At 38.0% G+C, this 25,615-nt stretch overlaps 1 protein-coding gene across 2 annotated transcripts in view; it reads right to left on the reverse strand.

Moving 5' to 3' along the window:
• Positions 1-774: 774 nt before the first annotated feature.
• Positions 775-25,615, reverse strand: part of ClpX (Caseinolytic protease chaperone subunit) — a 43,256-nt gene continuing 18,415 nt past the window's right edge. The window contains exons 2-14 of one of the 2 annotated variants that reach the window (XM_073081877.1): positions 22,592-22,723; positions 18,077-18,287; positions 14,687-14,865; positions 10,708-10,827; positions 8,685-8,829; positions 8,227-8,318; positions 7,563-7,716; positions 6,760-6,955; positions 5,685-5,777; positions 5,443-5,571; positions 4,696-4,851; positions 3,412-3,462; positions 775-1,966 (exon numbers count right to left, since the gene is read on the reverse strand). In XM_073081877.1, coding sequence (XP_072937978.1) covers positions 1,916-1,966; positions 3,412-3,462; positions 4,696-4,851; positions 5,443-5,571; positions 5,685-5,777; positions 6,760-6,955; positions 7,563-7,716; positions 8,227-8,318; positions 8,685-8,829; positions 10,708-10,827; positions 14,687-14,865; positions 18,077-18,287; positions 22,592-22,723 — 1,709 coding nt within the window. In that variant the 3' untranslated portion in view covers positions 775-1,915. Of the gene's footprint in view, positions 1,967-3,411; positions 3,463-4,695; positions 4,852-5,442; positions 5,572-5,684; positions 5,778-6,641; positions 6,956-7,562; positions 7,717-8,226; positions 8,319-8,684; positions 8,830-10,707; positions 10,828-14,686; positions 14,866-18,076; positions 18,288-22,591; positions 22,724-25,615 lie in introns of those variants that run through there. The other variant, XM_073081876.1, reaches the window with a different exon arrangement.

Consider the following 25,615-nt stretch of genomic DNA (forward strand, 5'->3'; position numbering starts at 1 on the left):
TTACGGTCTATAAAATATATAACTTCAGTAAATTAAAGTTTCGGTCATTATTTTACCTCGTTAGAGGTAGAATTTCATTACTTTTATCTAACAAGCCTGATGCAAAATTTCATAGTGTTTGCTTCAAAATTGACGATTGTTCAAATGAACTTTAAACCCTTATTTTACTCTCTACGGGGTTGATTTTTCGGACGGCGATAAATAAGTGCGTCCTTGTTCCTATCCAGAAAGCCAAATACAAAATTTTATAGTAGTTGCTTCAAAATTAAAGGATTTCAAAAAAACTGTTTTACCCTATTTTACCCTCTTTAGGGTAGAATTTCCAAAAGGCCTTTCTTAGTACTTATTCACGCTATATAGAGAACCTATGTGCAAAATTTCAGAAGTGTAAGGTCCTTGGTTTAGGCTGTACGTTGATTTCTGAAAAATGAAAAAGTCATTTAGTTAGTCAGTCAGTCAGTCACCTTGCTGTTTTATATATATACAAATATGTTTTTATAATCTTCGTTTAATTTCCTTTCATTTGATACCCTACTCGATAGGTTCGGCTAACTTTTTATTTTAAATGTGTTACTATTTCGCGCCAAAAATCCGCCATTTATTTTTTTTATTACTAACACCTATCTAAGGACACTCGGGTCATTGAGACAAATATAATGACACCTTAACTGTTGAAATTCATCCAGCCGTTTGTTAGATCGGATCAAATAAAGAAAGACAAACATACAAGATACGCGCGAAAAACATAACCCTTCCTTGGCAGTCGGGTAAAAAAAGGATTTTACTATAAATTTTCAAGTTTAATTTTAAAATTGCAATTCTTGCTAAGATTTCCTTCTCAGTATGGTGGAGAATACTCCAGTTGTTCCACCCTATGTAGCAAACCCACGCTGCAGAGGGCTTACGGATTGCAAGATTTTCTAAAACTTTGCTAAACTCTTTTGAGTATTTTTAATCATATTTTACCTATTCTTCATATCTATAATCATCAATGATTATTGTCACATACGCCTGCCTTACCGGGCAACGTTGGAAATGAATTATTCGATGGTATTCACATATATTAACTGTGATGTGATACGAGATCGTTTTATTCATAGTTGAGCTCCGTTCAAATTAACGAATTACATCAGTTTTTTTCGAATTAATTGATAAACATTCGCTGCAAAATAAGGATGCATTTTCAATTTCCATTTCCACCATTGGAGGTTTTCACTATGTCAATACACATTTTGTTGTAACTAAAATAAGGTTCATCCAAGCTATAACAACGTCTATCAAAAACCACATGTATTATTTTAACGAGCCTTAGCGAACAGTAATCGCATTGGTTTGGACGGAGCTTTACAAGTCGCTTGCAATGAGTATCGGGAAATCATCAAAATTTATATTAAGAATCGTATAAAGTAAACAAAATATATTTTAACATTTAGAGTCCTATATATTTTTAGTGTGAAAGACATTCCGTTTATAGAATGTCTTTGTCGCATACAATTTTAATTGGCCAATGAAATGTTCTTTATTATAATTTCATTTCGTCAACAGTATACTCCAGTTGCAGATTTGGAAAAAATGTTTATAACATTTTAGTAAGATTCTAGTACAATTTTGTTTTTAAACTTAACACTGGATCTTTATGTAATTATGAGCCTTAAAATGTTTTACTATCGGGTCATATGGATACATCCGCTGAAAGTACCTCTTTAATTATTTTATGCGATCTTCATCTATCTGATAATATATAATCTCCTTTGAGAATTTGATGATTTTCATTCTATTTCTTTAGTCTTTTCTATACTTTTTCTAAACTTGTCTCTATTGAAACCGGTAGTATCTTGTATAAAATTGTAATATTCGCTAGTAAAACCAATCCTACGTATAGTTGGAACAGCCGCGCGCGAGGTCCGCAGCGCCGCTACTGCAGCGCAGCGCGCGGCGAGCGGCGCGGCGCCGGGGAAGACAGTTCCTGGGAAATACATCAAAATATGTCAATTATTTAATAATCCGTAATAGTATGAAATTAAACAAAATAGGTGAAATGATACACTGTTTCAAAACTACTGAAACTCTGTAGCACATTTGAAACACAAAAATCCATGTGTGTTCAAATGTGCACGCTTGCAAACGCAGTTTATTTTTACTTTCAACAGCAGATAAATCAAGACGGATATTTCTGTTGACAAAATTTTAAATCATTCATATGAAAAAAAATATTCGACTGCTTTTTTAATTCATTTGCAAATCAAATAAACATTAAAAATAATAACAGAAAAATGTGTAACGGACGTAACAACTATTTTACAACAATAACTTGTAACAGGTTTAACTCTTCATAAAGTATAAATTAAACGAGCATTAATGAAAAACAAATAATTGATCAAATTTAAAATACTAGCATGCATATACAAGGAGACATCTGACAATACAAAAAAAATATTACTACTTTAGAATAGAACTATTTCTTCTCTACTTTACCTTAACTATTTAATACAAAAATAATTAAAAGCAAAAAAAAAAACAATCCGAAATTCATTTTTATCTAGCATGCAAACATTTGTTTTTGTCATATTGTTAATTTGCCGTGAGACCAGCGAATATATCAGCATGTATAAACGGAGATAGTGCTAAAAATACAACTACTTTCTGTATGTATTTTTAGATATTTTTCGAAACTTCAACTTTTTTCATAATTATGTATTGTACGACTACGACTTCATTCTAGACCTTTCTTTTGAATACAATTAAATGCTTTTTCGAAGTTTTTTTGAAGCGTTTGGGAAAAAACATAAGTGATTTTTCATAAAATCCTGAGAGTAAATATCGCATAATTTGCAGAAAAAATATTTTTTCGGTATATGATATCGACATAACGTAACGTAATGTATCGCACATCACGTTCATGTCATGTGATTTGGTAATTAAAAAACCCGATCACGGACAATATTTTTAAAAGGAACCAACCAAAGCAACAGTAACGATATTTTGAACTTCATAATGGGTTCTCAAGCAAAATGTTAATGGCTTCAAATTCATACGATACGTCTAAAAAAAAGAAAATCAATTCTAACAACAACTAAAATTCTATCCTTCTACCAATCACGTTGTCGCGCCCCTTTACTTTTAGCTTTACGCAATATGGGTGCCAAAAGTTTTAAACTATCTTTTGGGTCCACAATATCCTAGGTTCTAAAGCTACATAACAAGCCGCTATTATTGGCGGTCTTACTTTTTATGTTTGACCTTTATTTTGATTACCATATCATATAAATATCGATTTTAAGGTATTTTTTGAACATTTAATTTTAACTGACATATAATTTTTACTTATATGTAGATTGTACATTAAAACGTCAGGGGCACGACTCCACGATTAAACCTCTATTTTTTACATCTACTAACATAATATCATACTGAACATCCGTTCTGTGTTCGCGGCCACAGCGCTTCGTTAATTTGTATCTCCTGTAAGAAAAAACAACGTTGACGGAAACTATCCGAATTTTATAAAAATATTGGTTTGATACCAAATACCAATCGTATAATAATGTAAAGTATACGTGTTACCCATATTTTTGTTAGATTAAGAAAGGTGTCCCGTGTACAATGTAGTGAAGTCCAGTGCGATTTAGTAAGTTGTGGTGCGGTATAGGCTGTTATAACTCTGTGTCACGCAATATAGCACAGTGTGTCACGTTGTGTCATTACAGCGGGGTGTGGCGTGATGTAATGCGATGGGCGCGGTATAGCGTCGCGCAGCGGCACGTGGCGCGGTTCGGAATGTGGAGGGGTGAGGCTTGGTTTGGTGTGGTGTAGTGTAGTGCTGTTTTGTGTGTTCAAATCACTGCGCACGCGGTGTGGGGTGCGGTGTGCGGTGCGGTGCGGTGCGGGGTGTGTGCGGTGTACAGTGTACGTACAGTTGTGCAGGCGCACCGAGGACAGGTCGCGGTCGTCGCTGCGCGCGCGGTGCGGGGTGCGGTGTGCGGTGCGGTGCGGGGTGTGTGCGGTGTGCAGTGTACGTACAGTTGTGCAGGCGCACCGAGGACAGGTCGCGGTCGTCGCTGCGCGTGCGGTGCGGTGTGCGGTGCGGTGCGGTGCGGGGTGTGTGCGGTGTGCAGTGTACGTACAGTTGTGCAGGCGCACCGAGGACAGGTCGCGGTCGTCGCTGCGCGCGCGGTGCGGGGTGCGGTGTGCGGTGCGGTGCGGTGCGGGGTGTGTGCGGTGTGCAGTGTACGTACAGTTGTGCAGGCGCACCGAGGACAGGTCGCGGTCGTCGCTGCGCGCGCGGTGCGGGGTGCGGTGTGCGGTGCGGTGCGGTGCGGGGTGTGTGCGGTGTGCAGTGTACGTACAGTTGTGCAGGCGCACCGAGGACAGGTCGCGGTCGTCGCTGCGCGCGCGGTGCGGGGTGCGGTGTGCGGTGCGGTGCGGTGCGGGGTGTGTGCGGTGTGCAGTGTACGTACAGTTGTGCAGGCGCACCGAGGACAGGTCGCGGTCGTCGCTGCGCGCGCGGTGCGGGGTGCGGTGTGCGGTGCGGTGCGGTGCGGGGTGTGTGCGGTGTGCAGTGTACGTACAGTTGTGCAGGCGCACCGAGGACAGGTCGCGGTCGTCGCTGCGCGCGCGGTGCGGGGTGCGGTGTGCGGTGCGGTGCGGTGCGGGGTGTGTGCGGTGTGCAGTGTACGTACAGTTGTGCAGGCGCACCGAGGACAGGTCGCGGTCGTCGCTGCGCGCGCGGTGCGGGGCGGCGCGGCGCGTGGTGTGCGGCGGCTCCGCGCGCGACACGCAGCCCTCGTGCACGTGCACCGACGTTATGTCCGACCCGGGGATCTCGAACATCACCTCCAGGAGCAGGTTCTCCTGTAAATTTAACACCATAATCATGAATGTTAGGGTCCAAATAAATCTGGCGAATGCGCCGCGAATGCGTTACGTGTGGATTGTGTACACGCCGCTCCTGCGCACTGCGCGCGCACGCCGGGCGCCGCATGGGAGCTGCACCACCGCTTTCGAATAATACCGGAACGAACTGGACTGCATGATCTGCGTGCGCACGCATGGCGCGCACCGCGCGCGTCGCACGCCGCGAGCCGCACGTGAGTCGTAGTTGACGTTGCACGTGAGCAGAATCGCGGCAAATGGACACAGACACTGTTCCCGTGCGGCGCGTGCAGGGCACGCGTTGCGCATGCGTGACACATTCGCCCAATTTGTACGCCCCTTGGGAGCCTTATATAGAACTGAATGCCACGTCCGCATGCTTAATGTTTTCCGCATACTTCAAGCCCTCTACAAACTTTTGACTTACTCAAAAGCTATTGCAAACCTACATGCGTATAGCTACACGCTTGAATTTGTGGCTGTTTGGTAAGCGTGTGGACGCGGCATTACAATAACATGTTAACACTAGTGAGGAACTCTAGAAAGGATTTATTAATTTTAAACACTCACCATGATGGCCCTTAGCCCCCGCGCGCCCGTCTTCCTCTCCATGGCGAGCCCGGCGACCGCCTTTAGCGCGTCATCACTGAACGACAGCTCGCATTTATCCATCGCGAACAGCAACTTGTACTGTGCTACCTGCAGGATGACGTGAAAACTTAATATACGATACGTAACGCGACATAATTTTATTGCTATATTATTTTATGTACATAAAATATATGGCAAAAGAAAATTAAAAGTGTACTTACGATAGCGTTTTTAGGTTCAGTGAGTATCCGTACTAAAAGGTTTTCGTTGAGACTGTGGAAGGGAACCAGCACTGGGAATCTGCCTACGAATTCCTGAAACAAATATTATTTCATTATTAATAGAATTTTATTTCATTTATCTTGTCTTATCGAGATATTTAGTACATAAGGTCACTTACGGACAGGATGAGCTAGTAACGTGATGAATAAGATACATTACACCACTTACCGACAGGGTGAATTAGCCCGGCGGGTGAGCTACATACATCTTATCATCTACTAGACGGGTGAGCTACGTCGCATCACTTACTAGGAGAGTGAGCTAGTCAGACGGGTAAGCTACGTCGCATCACCTACCACGAGGATAAGTTAGTCAAAACGGATGAGCTTCGTCGCGTCACCTACCAGGAGGGTAAGTTAGTCAGACGGATGAACTACGTCGCATCACGTAGTAAGGGCGAGCTAATCGGGCGGGTGAGCTACGTCGCGTCACCTAGTAAGGGCGAGCTAATCAGGCGGGTGAGCTACGTCGCGTCACCTAGTAAGGGCGAGCTAATCAGGCGGGTGAGCTACGTCGCGTCACCTAGTAAGGGCGAGCTAATCAGGCGGGTGAGCTACGTCGCGTCACCTAGTAAGGGCGAGCTAATCAGGCGGGTGAGCTACGTCGTGTCACCTAGTAAGGGCGAGCTAATCAGGCGGGTGAGCTACGTCGCGTCACCTAGTAAGGGCGAGCTAATCAGGCGGGTGAGCTACGTCGCGTCACCTAGTAAGGGCGAGCTAATCAGGCGGGTGAGCTACGTCGCGTCACCTAGTAAGGGCGAGCTAATCAGGCGGGTGAGCTACGTCGCGTCACCTAGTAAGGGCGAGCTAATCAGGCGGGTGAGCTACGTCGCGTCACCTACCAGAAGGCTAGTGAGCTAGTGACAGGTGAGTAGCGTCAGTGCGGGCGGTACTCACGGGGATCATGCCGAAGTCGATGAGGTCCCGCGCCTGCACCTTGCGCAGCCAGGCGTCGCGCTCGTCGCCCTCGGCCCGGGCGGAGTCTAGTGGTGAGGTCAGTGCGGGCGGTACTCACGGGGATCATGCCGAAGTCGATGAGGTCCCGCGCCTGCACCTTGCGCAGCCAGGCGTCGCGCTCGTCGCCCTCGGCCCGGGCGGAGTCCAGTGGCGAGGCATCAGCGGCGGCGGCGGCGAGCGCGGCGCGGCGGCCCGAGCGCGGGTCCCAGGCGCCGAAGCCGAGGTACTTCTCGTTGTTGCGACGCTGCACCAACCTGCACCGGATTGTCATTAAAAAAATAAAGTTTTCATAGATTGGGAGTTTTAAATCTGACACAACAATTTCGATATTTAAACTTTTTTAATCTATATATAAATATAATATATGTGTATATAAATTGTTACACCTTTAAAAATTAATAAAACATTACTTCGCAAACGAAAATTAATTTCGGACAGCTCCTAATTCCGTGCCAATTCTAAATGTTAAAATAAATGACGACCCGCGTGGCGGAGCGCCCACCATACCGGTTTGACGCGCAGAGGACCCGGGTTCGATCTCCGGCCAGACAGATATCTAAATGATGAATTTAAATTTATGTTTCTGGGTCTGGGTGTTTGTGAATTTGTCTATGTGTGTGTCCATGGCACCTACGACACAGGGAATCCTAGTGTGGGGCTGTGAGTGTAGAACGCATTGATTTATTTAATTGACCACTGATGTGCCATTGCAGTATTTTCCCCTCCTTTTTTTAATACTTTTATTTCACTACAAAAACAACATTAATTCAATAACCTTAAGTCACAGTTTTACTCATAAAACAAATGAAATCAAAGAAAAATATCATTGCACAAATTTTAAGTATTAAAACCGGTACCAACCTATCGAGTCCGTTGTATGCGCCGCTGGCCACGAACAGTATGTTGGTGGTGTCGACCTGCACGGCGTCGCCGCGCAGCTTGCGCGAGTTGCGCTCCGGCACCGACACCACCGCGCCCTCCAGCATCTTCAGCATGCCCTGCTGCACGCCCTCGCCTACACACAATATACATTATGTTACTGTGTGATATGTGAGCGTAACTGTAATATTGCAGCTACCTATTAGAATTGGTTAACGAAAAAAATTCATCTAATCTTTGGGGATTTCTGGTAAAAAACGAGTAGATATTTGAAGTGAAATTTTCTTTAAGCACATTGGGCACGTTTGGAATGAAGGGAATAAACTAAGTTACACAATATACAGATGAGCTATATTTACAAGTTTGGGATGTAAAAAAATATTTTTTATAATATTAAAAAACAAAGTAAAAAAAACAAATATGCAGTCCACCTGGTACTAAATAGTCACTGCTGTTCATAGAAATCTGTAATCAACTTCAAATTGACTCCTAACAGAGGTCATAGTTACAAATGCATTCTTATTCTTGACAATTCCTTAATCAATTTTTCATAAAACAAATATAGGGCGAAAATAGTAACGTTGATCTATAATTGACTTTAACGTTATGGCTAAAAGTAGATACAGTTGATATAAATTGTTCGTACCGCCCACGTCGCGCAGCTGGTGGATGCCGGGCACGGCGCCGATCTTGTCCACCTCGTCCAGGAACACGATGCCCGTCTGCGCGCGCTCCACACTACAATATCACGCATACACCATAGTATCAGTACGAACATAATATTATACACACACATCATAAATTTCGCTAATAGATTCGAATTTCACCATATACGCACGATTTAAAGTTCACCCTATATACCCAAAGATTACAACTGTCTTAAAACTCATTAAAAATTAACAGTGTCTTGATTAAATGTTTCTTTTGATTGGTATTTCAAGATTACATAATAGATTTTTTTCTCATCATACTAGGGAGGGGGTCTCACAAAATGTGACTAACTTTGACAAGGACGGGGGAGGGGTCAAAAAATCAAGAAATTCGCGTGTCGTAATTTATGCATGGCCCCTTATAATAGGTAAATGGCATTTATAATGTTCTCACTTGAAATTAGCATCTTGCAGCAGCTTGGCGATGACGCTCTCTATGTCCTCGCCGACGTAGCCGGCCTGCGTGAGCGTGGTGCAGTCGCAGATCGCGAACGGCACGTCCAGGCACTGCGCGATCGTCTGCGCTAACAACGTCTTACCTGTGGATCATAACCGACGAATATTTAAATAAATACTTCTTTTTTGTCAAGTTGGATTAACACAAAATAGATACTATGGCGGCTTAAGACGGAGGGCGGAAGGGGCGGTCCGCCCCGAGCCCCCCATCCTGGGGGACCTCCAAACACAGTCGCTACAAAAGGTAGTCAGAACCAAACAAACTAAGAAATGTGTATCAGTGAGCGAAAAAAAGATACTGAATCACAAAAGCAGCTGGAGTAGCTGGTACATGCTTATTTCATAATGAAATTTGTATTTATCATTATTATTGAAAGATGGTTGAACAAGAATTTGGAGGAACGAATGGTTCGATCGGAGAGGTATAACTGCTCTTTTACGACATGTAAATTAAATCTAGGATCTAGAATTTACCGACTAAAGTTTAACTATAAAAAATGCTAATACCTTCATTTTATTTACTGTTAATTGTATTACACAACGCATACATAGCGTGTAACGCAGTCGGTAGGAGAAGGTAATGTATCGGAACTAATAAAGCCATTAAGAAACGACCGTTCGTCGGATGTTATCGCTGTAACACATTACGCGTGACTTGCAACTATCACATGCATGCCCATGTGTTGAAAACGTTCATGAACTAACATTACAGACTGCTACTGCAAGATAAACATGTTCAGCTCATTTCAGTTCAGCTCAGCTCAGTTCATTATTGCATTGATATGACGATATGATACGAAACTTCGTATCATATCGTCATATCAATGCAATAATGTGTTACCCCAATAATAGTGTTTTCTGAATGTGTATTTATTTTAAATTTAGAAAACAGCTCAGAGTGTATTTTTACCAGGGGAAAGAAGTTACTTAATTAATTTTAATTGATTAAATTATCGTTGTTAAACCATTCCTGTGCCTCTGCTAGGCGTGGGTCTCAGAGTGTCTTAGGCTATAGTCCACCGTGCTGGCCAAGTGCGAATTGTTAGACATTACAGACCCTTGATTTCAAACTCTCAGACATGCAGGTTTCCTCATGATGTTTTCCTTCACCGTTTATGCAAGTATCATGACTTGCTTATTTTATTGTAACACATTGTGATAGCGCCATCTAGTTTATAAATAAAACAAGCGGCGATATCATTATACCTATAAATATTTTAATTTCCAGCCTTTTAACTAATAATTTACTCGGTGTTTTACGTTGAGTGCATGTTAATATTTTGTATATAAAATTTATCTCCTAACAATACATTGGCTTCGAATATGATATCATATCAGATAAGGCATAACAGGCTTTGTTTACAAATACTTATTATTATTTGACAGGAAAATGCCAATACGATTAGTGCGCAATATTGTTTTATTAGAATTATGATAAATTATACGAATTCAGGTATTCTCAAATTAGAGGCCTGAAATCATTCTCACAAAGAAATCTCTGAAATTCATAAGCACTTTCTCTAAACATAAAAATAAGGTAAAGAACATAATTACTATTTGCTTTATACTCTACATAAAGTTCCAGAGGTGTGTGAAGAGTGTTAAAATATCTTGGCCTATTATATTATGTTCTAGATTCTTTCTCATTCGAAAAGCAAAGAGAATATAATAATATAAAATAAAGGTTTCAACAATTTTAGTCTCAACCTCGTAGTCCTTGTGCCGTAGATGCCATATATTTCTATATAATAAAAGTTATAATTAATATATAATAATTCTATATAAACCTTAGAAAGATTCAGTGCGGTATGTTGACATGTTGGATCGTATATAGAAGTAGATGTGAGTATGTGTGTATATACTGAATAGGAGATGTGATTAGTACCCATGTGTGTACTAAATAGAAGATGTGAGAAGTATATTTGAACTGAAAAGAAGATGTGAGTGTGTTGTGTACTGACCGCTGCCAGTGGGTCCGAGCAGCAGCACGTTGCTCTTGTCGAGGCGCAGCTCGTGGTGCTGCCGCTCCAGCACCTCCGCGCCGCCGCCGCCGCCGCCCGCGTGGCTCAGGTGCAACAGATCTGGAAGACAACGAATATATGTTACAAATTTAAAAATTTGGGAAGGTAACAGAAAAATTTGGAAGGAGACTGTGTTCACTCCATACTATACTGGTCAGAAAATGATCATGTTTCAGTCACTGCTGTGTATTTTCTTTAAAAAATGTCGTTTGCTTTAGTTTGTCATACATCATTCCTTATAAGCGACATTATCCGATGAGGGAATAATATAGGATGCTTTTCTTTTTTAAAATAAACTGGTTCGATTCCCAGCTAGGGAAATAGATTTTAAAAAATGTAATGACGCAGTTTAAGTGTCTATCAAGATCAGCTTCGTAACTTCTTTTTCAATAATTGTTATAGTTTCGGATTTGACTCTGAAGGCCCATTTCAAAAATTCACCCTGTATATAGACGGTCGTACAAATTTAAGAATAATTTAAGTGACCATGCTTACATCTGGTTTACTGAGAGTAATTATATTTAAATATGGCTAATAAACTTTCTACACGGAACACGGACACTGAAATATACTCCAAGCCAAGACTCAGTCTTAGTAAGTATTGAAGTCCCATGCTCATCAATCGGACAAAAAAGCTATACGCTAGCAGAGATGTACTGAGTATTTACGGAAGGCATTGAATCAGGTACATCGTTCTGTTTGACAGTCGATTCGATACACTCTCGCTTCGGTACGCTGTCGAAAATCGAAATCGTAACGCCCGCGACAACTCTCACAATGGACAAAAAGTGGATCACAGTTTTTGAAATCGAATATTATATACAGTACTTATACTGTTGGTTTGAGATATTCGAATTTTGTCATCGAACTGACAACGTCAAAACCCTTAAGAAGGGTCAGGCTTAAGGCGAAACTTACAATACCTGACGAATGGATGATTTTATTATTGCATAATGATTTTATTTTTGTGCAACTATAGTCGAACAATCATTTGTGATAAATTAGGTGATATGATAAGTATTACATTGTACTCAGAGAAAATACAAAAACAATATGACCTTCGTCCAACTGCAATTCGACCTTGCCATAGCAACATATGTATATCTTAAATAAGATGATATGAAAAACAAGTCGTAGATACGTTTTCAAAAATGTGAAAGCGAACTGCGTAAATAAATTGCTATTTCGCGGTAAAAAATCGAATTAAAAACGCCATTTTTAATTTTTACCCGAGTCCAAAGGTAATCTTTCTTAAGCGTAAGTATCTCATTCTTTAGCAGGCCATACAGCACAAACAGTTTGACGGATTTAACATACATACATATGAGGTGTCGTAGGATTGACTACATAGTGGACGTGACATAGGCCACATTACTATCTTTTTCAGTTAATAATTTTTTGGCAGTCAGATTTTTTGTTATTGAAATTTTAATGTACCCAATTAAACGACACTCGCGCTATCAAGACGAATCCGACACACATGAGGTGTTTAAACATATGAATGTTAAAAACCATTAAATCATTTATACCGCAGTCCATGTCCAAGAAATAGAAATTCTTACATACATTCGAAAACCATAACCCACACAACAATATGCAAACAACATGACCTTCCTCGGTCTCCAATTCAACCTTACCTTAACAACATGACTGTCGAAATTGATCGTACCAACCATAAACGGCCTATCAAAACCAATTGATACAATTACGTTAATTCACAGTCCTTTGAATGTCGGCCTTCGTTTGTGTGAACTTGAATCTATTAAAACACAATGGTAGGTATAAATTTAGTGTTTGTTGAATGAACACGTGGACGTTTTTCAGCATTGTAGGAGTAAGAAATTCCGACATCAAAGAGATTGAGTACCACTTGAATATGACTTCTAGATAATTTACGAACTTATGATACGTAGACACTCCTACATCCTTACTAATATTATAAATCCGAAAGTAACTCTGTCTGTCTATCTGTCTGTCTGTCTGTCTGTCTGGTTGTCTCTTCTTCACGCCCAAACCACTGAACCGTTAATGAAAATTTGTACAAAGATAGCCTGAGACCCGAGAAAGGACATAGGATAGTTTTTATCCCGGAAATCCCACGTGAACTGGGGATGGCGATCTAAGAACGATTAATCAGAGAATCGATCTTTTGGGCCCAAAACATCGATTATTTTAATTGATATTAGTAAGCATTCAATCGTAAACTATGCATTTGATCAAGTGATGATGTTTAACAAAGTTGAAGGTACGAATTTTCAGTCTTATTTATGTTAGTATGTTATATTATTTTCTTTTAAACACGGGCGAAGCCGCGGGCTAAAACTAGTAGTACATATTTTATTTAAAAAAATGGCTTCTGTACTACAATTTTTAGAAGTCAACTAGCTACTTCGAAAGACGTTTCTCTATAGAGAAGCGTATGCATGAATTGCATAAAGTGCACCTTTTAAAATAATGTTTACATTGAAGTACTCATAAATATTTAATTATGGTGCAAGTTTTACATCACATAATGAATACCTATCATTTATAATACAATTTATATTTTACTTATTACACAATTTACTTTAGAAATGTCGTTGTCTACTATCGCGTGAACGATGGTTGCGTGAGCTTCCATGTTATCGCTTGAGCTACTGAGCAGTTACTCAAGCAGCTGCCGAACTCCCTCCTAGTACTTTGAGCATAGGACGAGTAGAATGTTTAATTCGAAAAATCTGTCAGCAGTCGGTTGTTTATGCATTTGCTATATTTGTATAGCTGCTTAAGCTACGACATAAATAGCCGCTAGGCAACTTTTGACAGTCGCGTTAACCACTTAATCGCTAAAACAACGACTTGTTCAAGCGATAGCCTGTAAGTGGTCAGGCTTAAAGGTGAGCGTCGAGAAACACTTTATGTCCTTGAGAGGCCACTGACTTTATCTTAATGTCAATTTATCGAGATGCAGGTAAACAAAAATATCCGAGTGTACCGACCGAGGATGATTTCAAAATCGAGTTTTCTAAGTAGGATACTAAGATATAAAAAACTTTAATTTACGACCGCATGTACGTACTAATCCTTTTTTACTCAATATATTCTTATGTTAAGCTCATAAAAACTAAGGATTTTCATAGGTGGCAATGACCACATAATGGAAGCAATAACCGTTTTTGCAACCCACTTGCATGTACATGTGACTGAAAATAAAACAGGAGTTGAATTTAAGATCTAAGTTGCTACTAGATTTAAAGTTAAGACCACGACAAAACTACTTTACGATAATCTGCGGCCAACATAATAATAAACCATGTTATGTAGTATCTGACTGGTTGTGTAATGTAGTTTCTGGCCAAAGCCGTTTAATAGGTTATAACCACAACCTCCAGCCAAAATTAAAACACTTAAAAACTATGATAAGTACAGTTCAAGTTTGGCTAAAACTGGATATTATGTTTGCACGATTACCAAACCTACACATTCAAAGGTGTGGATAGAGTTTGACTTGGTTTATGGCGGTTTGACAGTGTTTGTAGTTAACTTTTGATGAAGTGAAACATGTTTAATATAGTACATGTAAGGCTACTTCAACATAATTAAAAGAGGCTTATTAAGATACTACCTGTGCCCCACGGTTTCACCCGCGTTAAAAAAAATCTAACAATATCATAAACAAAAAAATCGTCAAGACTAAGTAGCCTAAGTTACTCCTTATTACATCAGCTACCTGCTAATAAAAGTGCCGTCAAAATCGGTCCAGCCATTTCAGAGATTAGCCAGAACAAACAGACAGACAGAGAAAAATTTGTAAAAAATATTATTTTGGTGTATGTACCGTATGTATATTCATATGCATGTAATAAAAAGCGGTTATTTCAATATTAAAAACAGACACTACAATTTTATTTATATGTATAGATTGTCATGGTATATGTACCTCTGTGTGTGTGATGCAGGGGGTGGTGTGCGTCAGCCGGGGTGCCGCTGGTCACGTTGTTGTATATGCGCTTGTAGTGGTTGTACACCGCCACCGACAACACTTTCTTGGCGTACTCCTGGCCCACCACGTGCTTGTTTAGGTACTCGAATATTTTCTTGGGTGGCGGCGGGGGCTTTCTGGAAACCGAAGAAGACTATGCAACAATTATAGTTATGGTTAGGATAGGTTAGGTTAGGAAATAGATTATTCTTTCTTTGTTACGAATTAGTTTTAAGGGCAAGGAACGACATATTTAAGTACATCATGATTTGTCACATCTATAATCAACGTAACAGGCCTATCCCTGCCTTATATTGAAAGGTGTGGTAAGAAAGACAAGGCGTTCCAAATTTGTCTCTCATAACTAACACTATTTCATGAAAGAATAGCATAAAATCACGTCATAGTACCTACTCGTATCAGATACGTAGTAATTTTCTAAAATATTTAAATTTCACACATTAAAATACAAATCCTTCTCAGTCGAAACGATAGTAATCAGCTGAGAACATTAACTGATTGTTTTCATTTGAAACTATAAACAAAATTTGATACATCGCGAAATATATAATTACTCTGAAATAATTAAAGCAACACAATTACATTGTAATTAAAATATTTCCGAAAACGTACATATAAATATTTCGACAATTCATTCCTTACACACTTTCAAAAAACCTTTATGTGAAGTACCATCGAAATATTTTCAACACATTCCAAAATTACCATATGGACATACTCTCGAATTCTATTTATATTTGTGGACTCTAATACAAACAATACCTAATGTTTATATCCATTATTTGTAATGGCTGATAAACTGCATTATCACTATCAGGAAACAACTTTGTTTTGAGCATCACATCTAAACGTCGTGACGTCAATAAACTAATAGTTAAATAGAGCCCTACGTAAACGTATTACTTTGTTACTTTTTAAACTTTGAACGTAAAAAAGATATGCCAAAAAGCATACCGGTTTCAACATCACTACTAAAATTTGTTACATGACTATTTTAAGTAGGTATAATGTTGGTTAATTATATAGTTTTGTTAAAAACTCGCTGAACTTTGTCCCATACTGATATGATCGGCGCCATGTAAACGGTTCATTAAATATAACTCTATTTTTGAAGTTTTTGACCACACCTGGAGAATAGGACCACCTAGGTTTTACGTACTGCCATTAAAATCTTTTCAATAAATCGAGACATTCTGAGTAGCTATTAACACAATACAAAAAATAGTTCGAATTGATAACCTAAACATTTTCGTCTGTTAATAACCAGAAGTTGTAAACAATTTCAACCGAGCAATTATCACTGAACCAGTACCAATAATATGTTTTGTCCACAATGACTGGGAACCAAGAGTCGTAAACACATACAATTGAGTTAGCAGTAGCACTAAACCAGTGCGGTGACGCGCGGTGAGCACAAGACAAACATAACAAATAATTGGGTGCCGATGACCGCGTGACATTGGTTAGCGAAGGTATAAATAAAGCCAATGATAGTCTTGTAAGAATTTGTCTCAAATTAGGGTCCGGGGTTCAAATCCCTTACCTCCTTACACTACTGATTTTTCAATGTCTTATACTTATTTAAATTAGTTTAAAACTGTCGTTAAGACTCAAGAGTCTTCTCTTAAACAAATTGAGAAGTATAAAGAATGTGGGAATGTAGAATTCTTCATAATTATCTAAAAAAAAAAAATGTATGAAGACTACAAAACCGCATTTATCAAGGATAGAGGACTTTAGTCTAAAACTAATCCTTCCTTCTGTGAGAAGACCAATATCCAGCAATGGGACAGTATTGTGATTATGATAATAAAATTTGAATATTATTTGTTTCTAAAGTGAAATACACTCACAACACCGGCATATATTTGTCCCCACTTCTAGGTAAAAGCCCTACAAAGTCTTACACTTTCGCGTGAAAGTCCAGTCAAATCGTTTCTAATCTTAGAAAGTCCAGCAGCTCCGAGAAACATTTAAAAACTGAACTAGTACACAAATTATTCATCTTAGAGACTCGTAAAATATACATGAATAAGAAATTGTAGTATAATGACCACGATAATGAATATAGTAAGCCATGGAAGATCGAAGATCAGATAAGCATTTATGAAAATAATCGATTTGCCAAAAATAAAAGAACTTTTGGATTTTATTCCGGTACTCAAAAGCTTCGAGAACATTTAAAGATGTAACAATCAAAAGTAAAGATCAAATCAACAATCAAAAATAAAAAGTGGCTTCCGTAACAAAGACGTTTATGAACATTAAATGGTGGATCACCTACCAAATTGATCGCGGCATACCGACCAAGGCGATAACTTCAATTACAATTAGCAAATATTTATGCCTCTGCTTCTGATAGTGTACAATTGGAGTTTGAGCTCGATTGTGGTTCCATAGATTATATACAGAGGCATAAGTGTTTTGAAGACAATTATCACTTTGCCGGTGAAACCGGTCATGCTTATAGGACTTAAAAGAACGTGTTATTGTCCGTTCATTTGTAAGTTTAAAACTCAAGAATTACTGGTCCAATTTACATTATCCTCTTTATTAGTCAAAGATGATTTATTTACTTGACTATATTTGTGTATACGATAGTAATAAGTTACGTAACGTTTATATATATTCGGTGGCAATGGTAGATTGGTAGCATCCGGGGAACCAACCGGGATAATGGAAAGAAGGCAGTAAAATTAGCAATAACTACGTAGTTTATGTGAGCAGAGCCGTGGGAACAACAAATCATACTGTATATTACTATGTTGCATTCGTGCTATACATAAGTAATTCGCACTGTAACAAATTGAACACGTGTCACGCTATTATTAAGATTCATAGGGAGGTTGCTATTTACGAATGTAATTGTATAAATTGCAATGACCGAGTCAATAAACTTCACTACAATGAAACTTCAATGTGGTTTCGTCAAGGAAGGTCACCGAGTCAATAGCCAATTTATTTACAGTATAAATAGTTAGAAATCGTCCATAAACCGAACAATTATAGTTATTGATTTCATATTTCATCTTTGTCTTCAGGGTTAGACCATTTGTAATACAAATGTGTACAAAGACTGTGTATCATAAAAAACATATTTTTCAAAATGAAAATAATAACTTGAGGGTTGATTAAATCTACGTTTCTGCCGTAGGGTCTACACTACATTTATAACCTTATATCCTCAAATTTGTTCATTTCATTTAAATCAGAACACAAAACTTATAATGCAGAAGTATATGTGGCCCTTGTCTACCTACAAAAGTAGAAACTTTGGATTTAAGGATTAAATTGAAACACCAGCTCCAATTTTCAAAATTGACAAACCTGTAGAATCCAGACTTATTTTCCGCGTTGTCCTTGATGCTCTTCTTGGTGTCCACTTCGCTGAGAACGACGAAGAAGTGGTGGCACTTCTCGCACTTGACGAAGCGCGTCGAGCTGACGAACGTCTCCACGTGGGTGCACGGGTCGCCGCACTTGGGGCACGTGAGCACTCCGCTACCTGAGCCTGACTTCTTGCCGCCTGATGACGAACCTGTGAAGAAAAAGAAATATTTAATGAACATTGTTAAAGACGCGAAGGAATAATGAGATATCCCTTTGATCAATATGCGAAACGAAAATACTGCACACAATACAAATGCAGAAAAAACATCTTCAAGATTTATGGCACATTATAGCAATAGCAAAAGCAGTGATAGCCTAATGGTTTAGAAACTCGGCCTCTCGAACAAGGTTCCGAGGTTCAAATCCTAGGCACCTCTGATTTTTCAAAATTATGTGCGTATTAGAAATTAATTATCACTTGCCTAAAAAGGTGAAGGAAAACACCGAAAGGAAACCTGCATACCTGAGAGATTCATAAAAAAAATCTCAAAGGGATGTGAAGTCTACCAATACGCACTGCGGCCAGCGCGGTGGATTATGGCCTAATCCTTCTCGTTTTGAGAAGAGACCTCAACAGTGGGACAATAATGGGTCGATGACGATAGCAATCAATCTTGATTATCTTGACCATCACCAACTGTATTTTGATCACAATTTCAGTTATAATATCAATTAAACCTTTGCAGTTATAAAAAATTGAATTTTAAATAATACATTGTGATTCATTTGTAGAGTTCATAATAATATGAGAAATTTTGTAATCACAACTAGGTGGATTGCCTTTGTATTGGCCATGGGCGATACGCATAAGGAGTTTTAACTTGGAAAATACATTCATTTATTTATTTAGTTTAAGGTTATTATTCCAAACATAGTACAGATATTAACAATTTAACAAGAAAAACGATTCTATTATAATATATTAGGAAGGTGGTAGAACCCTTTGTGGTTCGTCTCCGGCGGCACCACCGCCACACCTATTTCTACCTAATAACAACAGTGTTAAGCGCTGCTGTGTTCCGGTTTGAAGGGTGTGGTAAGGGAGACAGACTTTTCCGAGGCGTTCCAGCTTAGTCCTCAGGGGTAGCGGCGCATCTGTGGCCGACCTCAGGTAGGAATATCTACTCTCATCTGGGGTTGATTACAAATGTCCATGGGCGGCAGTAGCCACTTACCATCAGGTGGACTGCATGCTCGTCTGCTACTCTTATATTATAAAAAAAAAAGATAAACATTAGAAGATAAATTAGATGAAACAGCAGGATAAAGGGCCTCTTACGAAACTATGTATGCCTTAAGATATGGGTTAGGTAATATATTCTGCTTATCTGATTTAAGGTCGGCAAAATACGTGTACGACTTGGTATTAAAGGGACACGCAAGAGTTAAACATAATAAAGATATAATCGTACCTACGCTACCTACAACTTCGTCCTCTTAATTGGGACAGCTGTTTATTTTAATTGCAAAGGTCAAACAGCGTACTACAGTGTACGCTAACATTATTGTTTATAATAATATTGCTTTAAAAATTTTCGAAGGCAAGTTCATTCATTGGTTTTAACAGACATATTTTCCATGATTCGTCGTTCGGTTTTCTATTTGTAACTAAGGATTGAGTCATTGAAGGATAATATGGATTGTTTAATTTCAGGGATTGTTTAATTTTCATTATCTGTATCTTATCAGCGACAATCATAAATCAAACTCGTGTTTGAACTTGGTGTATATGCTCATTACTCAGTAACTACATTGTTTCCTGGACAAATTCCACGTTGAAATTGTTTACACCCAATATTTTGTGCTTGATCTTTTTTATCTACACTAATATTATAAAGAGGAAAACTTTGTTTGTTTGTTTGGTTTTAATGAATAGGCTCAAAAACTACTGGACCGATTTTAAAAATTCTTTCTCTATTCGAAAGCTACATTATCGACGAGTAACATAGGCTATATTTTATATGAAATATATTTGATAAATAGATTTTGAGACGGTACAAAGTTTGCCGGATCAGCTAGTAATATAATAAAGACGTTTTCTTCGTATCTCTCGGCTCCCGTTTATATGCTTATTTCACAAGAAACATACTTAGTATTTTATAAGTTCAGAAATTCTATAGAATAAAACTCTCCTAACAAATGAACTGTCAACAGTCGCTGTCAAAAAGTCCCAAGTCATCATCTAATTTCGTTTCACTTATCAAATACATTTCTAATCCATTCAAATTGATTACAATCCAGACGTTCTTTGTTTTTTAAAGTTTATTCGAACTATGACCGATAAAGAAATCGTTTTTGCGAGTCAATGACATCTAATATCAGTTCTAATGTTATCTTCAACTTATCACCATTTCACTGGTTTTCTCTAACGTTATCATCGGTGCCCTCCAATTCTTTATTATGATAATTATCACTATGCCAGACATTGCGTGACGTCATCCTGGTTCCTTCTTGGAAAGTAAATAGCAACACAGTTTAGCCGTTGTTAAATGCTTATTGTTGCTCATGGATATATGAAACCAACTCCATGTACAAATGGAACTACTCGAAGTTAAAATTACGTTACGTAGATACGTTGCTATTGAAATTTATAGAAATGATGAAAAGATCATTCTTAATTTAAACTTTACTAGACCATACTCTACAAAGTTAATCCAGTTAGTACACATCGAATGCTTACGATAGAAGCCAGTGAGCAGACATGAAAAGTGGCTATTCTAGTGATCGGCAATTGTTAGACCCCGTTCCTAATCGGGACCGCCAATTATATAAGATTGGACCATAAAAATTGAAACGACCTTACAAATTACATAGTTAGTTTTTGCTCGATCTTTACTGAAAAAGAAATTATTGAACCTAAATAAGACAAACTTACGGTTGAATGCGTGATTATTCGCTTGTTTATTTTTAACTCTAGATTAGACTATTTTAATCATCCGTACCTCACGTGAAATGAATTGCTGACCCTTGCTTTAAGTCTATTCAATGGCAAATGATAACAAATGTAGTTTTAAATATAATTGACCTATTCCTGTTTATTTTACATTCATAATAAAACTGATAATGCTTAAATGAATTTCTGATATCCCTACATAAATATTGTTTTGATCGTAAAAATAAATTCGCATATCATAAGTCAACGACTTTGGGCGACCATTTACATTTTGCTCCAGTTAATCTGTGTTATTGTCATCGTTTTCTGTGAACTTTGGGTTTTCTTAGATTTATAGGTTTATTAACTTTTGACGCTTTCCGAACAAAGAAAATAATGACTTGTTATTTTCGCCTCTAGGTATAATAAAGTAATATGAAATTCTGTCTCCTGTTATTAATCATAGAGATCTGGGGGAGTGCAACTAAAACCAAACTTAACGAGCTACAAATAGCCCAAAATAAAATCATAAAAGTACTTTTTAATTACCATTATTTAACGCCATCTAAAAAAATATATTCGGATACCAACATCATGAACATCAAACAACTATATATTTATAATACTTGCATGTTTATAAGAAAAACACTGAGAAGCTCACTCCACACTAATTTATCATTTGTGAAGGTACGGTCGACGCGTCGTGCGAGTTTTTTAGTTTTACCCAGAACACGGACAAATTATGGCAAAAAAACGATTACGTTTGAAGGAGCACAGCTTTATAACAAAATACCCTCATCTATTAAAAATGTAACATCGTCTAATGTATTTAAAGTAAAATTAACCGAATATGTTATTAGCACGTATACTTAATGTAACGCACCATTAACTGAACAACTAAATGCATTGGACGACACAATACAATAGCAAACGAACGAATGTATGATACATATTTTATATTACTGTTTGTATATATGTACTGTTACTGTTTGTATGTATGTACTATTCTCATGTAAGTGACATTGTCTTTTTTGAGAATAAATTCTTTAAACATATTAATGTGGGTTTCGTCATAAATGTATATATGCAGTTTTTTTGGCGTCATATATTTTGCGTTCACTTTTTCCTCGGCTGCTCTAGACGACGTTTTTCTTCATTGTTATATGATATTTATAATAGGACTTCGTTGACCGCAATCTAATCTGATCTTATGTGATGGTCTCAACCGGAGATGAAGCAAAAGCAAAAATTGCTTGACTTTTGGTTTGCCAAATCCTACGTTACATCGACAACACTAATGCCACCAATACATTCCATTCTTCGGCAGTCTGTATCATTAACAAGACATCACAGCACTGACTCGCGGCTTTACAACGCTATCCGTTACTCCATAACCACTCACAAACGCTTCAACATCATCATCAACCCATTACTGTCCCACTGTTGGGCACGGGTCTCCTCTCATAATGAGAAGGATTAGGCCATAGTCCACCGCGCTGGTCAAATGTGACTTGGTAGACTTCACATACCTTTGAAAACTTTTTTTTTGCTTCAACATAGAAATTCTCTATATTACTTACCAGAGGCTGGGTCCTTTGGATGGGGCCCGGGCGGCGCTGGCGGCTGCTCCGTGGGGCTCTTGCACAGCACTGCGCACGTGCTTAACGCACGTGGACACGCCCGTCTTAGCGCGCGGCATGTTTGCACTCCGCCTGAAAACAAGAACGTTACGTTAGCATACCATATTTAATGTTAATAAGATTTTAGGGTATCAGAGAATGCAATCTATTTGTCGATAAATAGTCACTACCATATTAATATCTCCAATCAAGTCGAAAAAGAATTATTGTTATCTCTACTGTTATAGGTATATTCGTGTGTGATGTGTCTGCTGTTATAGTATGTATGTGGTGGTGGTGATGGTGAAAACTACTTTAAGTGTATTACCACCATTTATTTCCAATGCTAAGCACGGATTTCTTCCCACAACTAAGAGAGGTCGGGAGCGCCTTCGAATATACTGTGCCAAAGCAATTGATGAAGGAGAAAATAATGAAAATCTCATATCCTATGATCCTAAACGATCTAATCTAGACTAAGTATAACATTTGTCACCCAATAATAACAACTGGGAAGGATGTTAAACATGGCCTCAGCGTGGAAGCAGCATTTATCCATTAGCGATCACCCATCCGACTTTCGAGCGCACCCGACGTTGCTTAATTCGTCGCTTTTAGATTGGTTACGTCCCACACAAGCCGCGGGCTCTACAAATATATTGGCTCTACAAATATAATAGGCTCTACAAATATATATGAGGGTCTCATATCTCCAAATATGAATTACAGTGATGCGATCTGCGGTTCGCGCCTGACAGATGATAAATCGCCGCCTGCGCGTCTCCCAACGACGTTTTGTGCGCTGATAAATGACAATGGAGGTCGGATTTCATTGTTTTCCTGTTACCCCTTTAAACCACTTTCTTATTTCGGCGAACTGGCATGATCAGATGTTCGACTACACGTATTGAATAAGAATGTTTATAACATACGATGATTCAAGATTTTTCTTTAACATATACGAGAAACAACTTTAGCTAACACGGTTCATTTATTTTGGAGTTTATATTTGTATCATAAAATGATAATGTCGTACGATTATTTTTAAAATAGAACAACTACCTATAGTAAAATAAAATACATAACGTAAAGTATGTGCGAATGAAATTTGACGAAGACGACGTTGATATGACGAAATTTTGAACGATAATTCAATGTGACCAAAACTATTCAAATGCAATTAAATGGTGCTTACAAAAGCACAATTTAATTGCATTGCTTATATCTGCGTGCTTTTGAGCATCAGCGTCTTACGTGTAAAAGCGTTTGCGAGTTGGCGAGTATCCCTATCTTATTATTTTCCTGTTTATCTTTGCAGCAGGTCACTCATGTTTCGGAGAACTGTTTCGTTACGTGTGTGAAATACAGCAGATTGTTGAATCATAACAACATTAACGTTTAAATTTATGTTCTCACAGTGCATGCAATTTGCAGCGTAATGGTTACCATATCAATCAGTAAGAGAGACCATAAGGTGAAACAGTGACCATACTATACTGATATGGGGAGGGATCAGGAATCATTCGAACCTCGGGAGACATACATCGAAATGATACATTTTTATATCTTATCTGAGTCTGGGTGTTTGTATTTATAGTATTTGTGTGATCCATCCCTTCTATGATGGTCCCTTATTCTCTATATCATGTGTGTGTTAGCGAGTGTGTCATGCTTCAAAAGTTTAAATATTAAGTAGTTTAATTTGCCTATATTATTTTGAAAGTTTAACGGTTACTACACTATGCCGTTAAGACACATAGACTCATAGATTCTCGGTAAAAAAACGTTCCTACAACGTTGCAGGTGTTATTCGACAGATTTAATGATCAGTCATTAACGCAAGAATCGATCTGAAAATAGACAGACATAAGGAAAATACTGAGGTTATTCAGACTTGCAATAGGCAAAGATTCATAAAGATGAGGTCGCAGATACCTAATAAATTTTGCATTTAAACATAACCTCGTTTAGTAATGTTTTTAATCAAAAGTAGGCAAATAGTTATTATTTTAAAACAATAATGAACATTATAACATATTTTGCAACACTGCAAAATAATAATGCAAGTATTAGATAATTATAATTTAATAGATAATTCCTCCGAAGACAAAGTGATTGATGATGATGCAAAAAAACAGATAGTAAATAATGGATGGTATAGATAATATTAAAAAGAAAGAAATTACCCAGTTATATGACCAGCTATTACTATTACACTATATCATTTTGACACATCGCACTTCTTCCTGTTTGTCAGAAATCATGATTAAAAATATTATAACAGTAGGAAACTGGTTAGAAGTTTTTATGTATCTTAGTTTATAATCTGAATAATTATAGTTCAAAAAACTAAAAAACACGCTTTTATGATAAAATCAACTAAAAAGTAGAAAATAATTTTCAATCTAAGAATCAATTAAGGAACAGTAAATAGTATAATTGTGGAAAAAGTGTGGGGTGCTTTTCGAACCTGATAAATGGAGCACCCCACACTTTTTCCACAAATTTCGAGTTAATCCGACGTTTTGAAGGGGGTTAAAATCATGTTGAAAGATTCCGTTACATACTAACATACATACGTCTGAAGCTAATAAAATCGTGTTAAAAATATAGCGTTTCCTTTATTACTTAAATAACGAATATTACCAATTTATGAATTATAAATCGCATAGAGATATTTTATTTTTTAATATTAATTAAATTGCGGCTAAATAATAAATTATTAATTTGTTGTTTTGCCAAAGGACATGTAGGTCAGTATCTGGCCTTGCTTATCAATGTTATTATGTCATATACTGGTTACTAAGTGGTTTTAATAATCGAGGACTATTTATAAACCAATGCATTAGTATTTCGCATAAAGAATAACATTTACATAAACAGTAATAATGTTTACGACTCGTATAATCTGTTAGTATAATCGAGTTAACTATAACTTAGGTACATTATATGTTTTCGTGTCGTTGGCGAATAATTAAATGCAAA

Source organism: Epargyreus clarus, unplaced genomic scaffold (assembly GCF_041222505.1).
Source record: "Epargyreus clarus isolate Ecla_fem2 unplaced genomic scaffold, WU_Ecla_fem_2.2 ptg000017l, whole genome shotgun sequence".
NCBI lineage: Eukaryota > Metazoa > Arthropoda > Insecta > Lepidoptera > Hesperiidae > Epargyreus > Epargyreus clarus.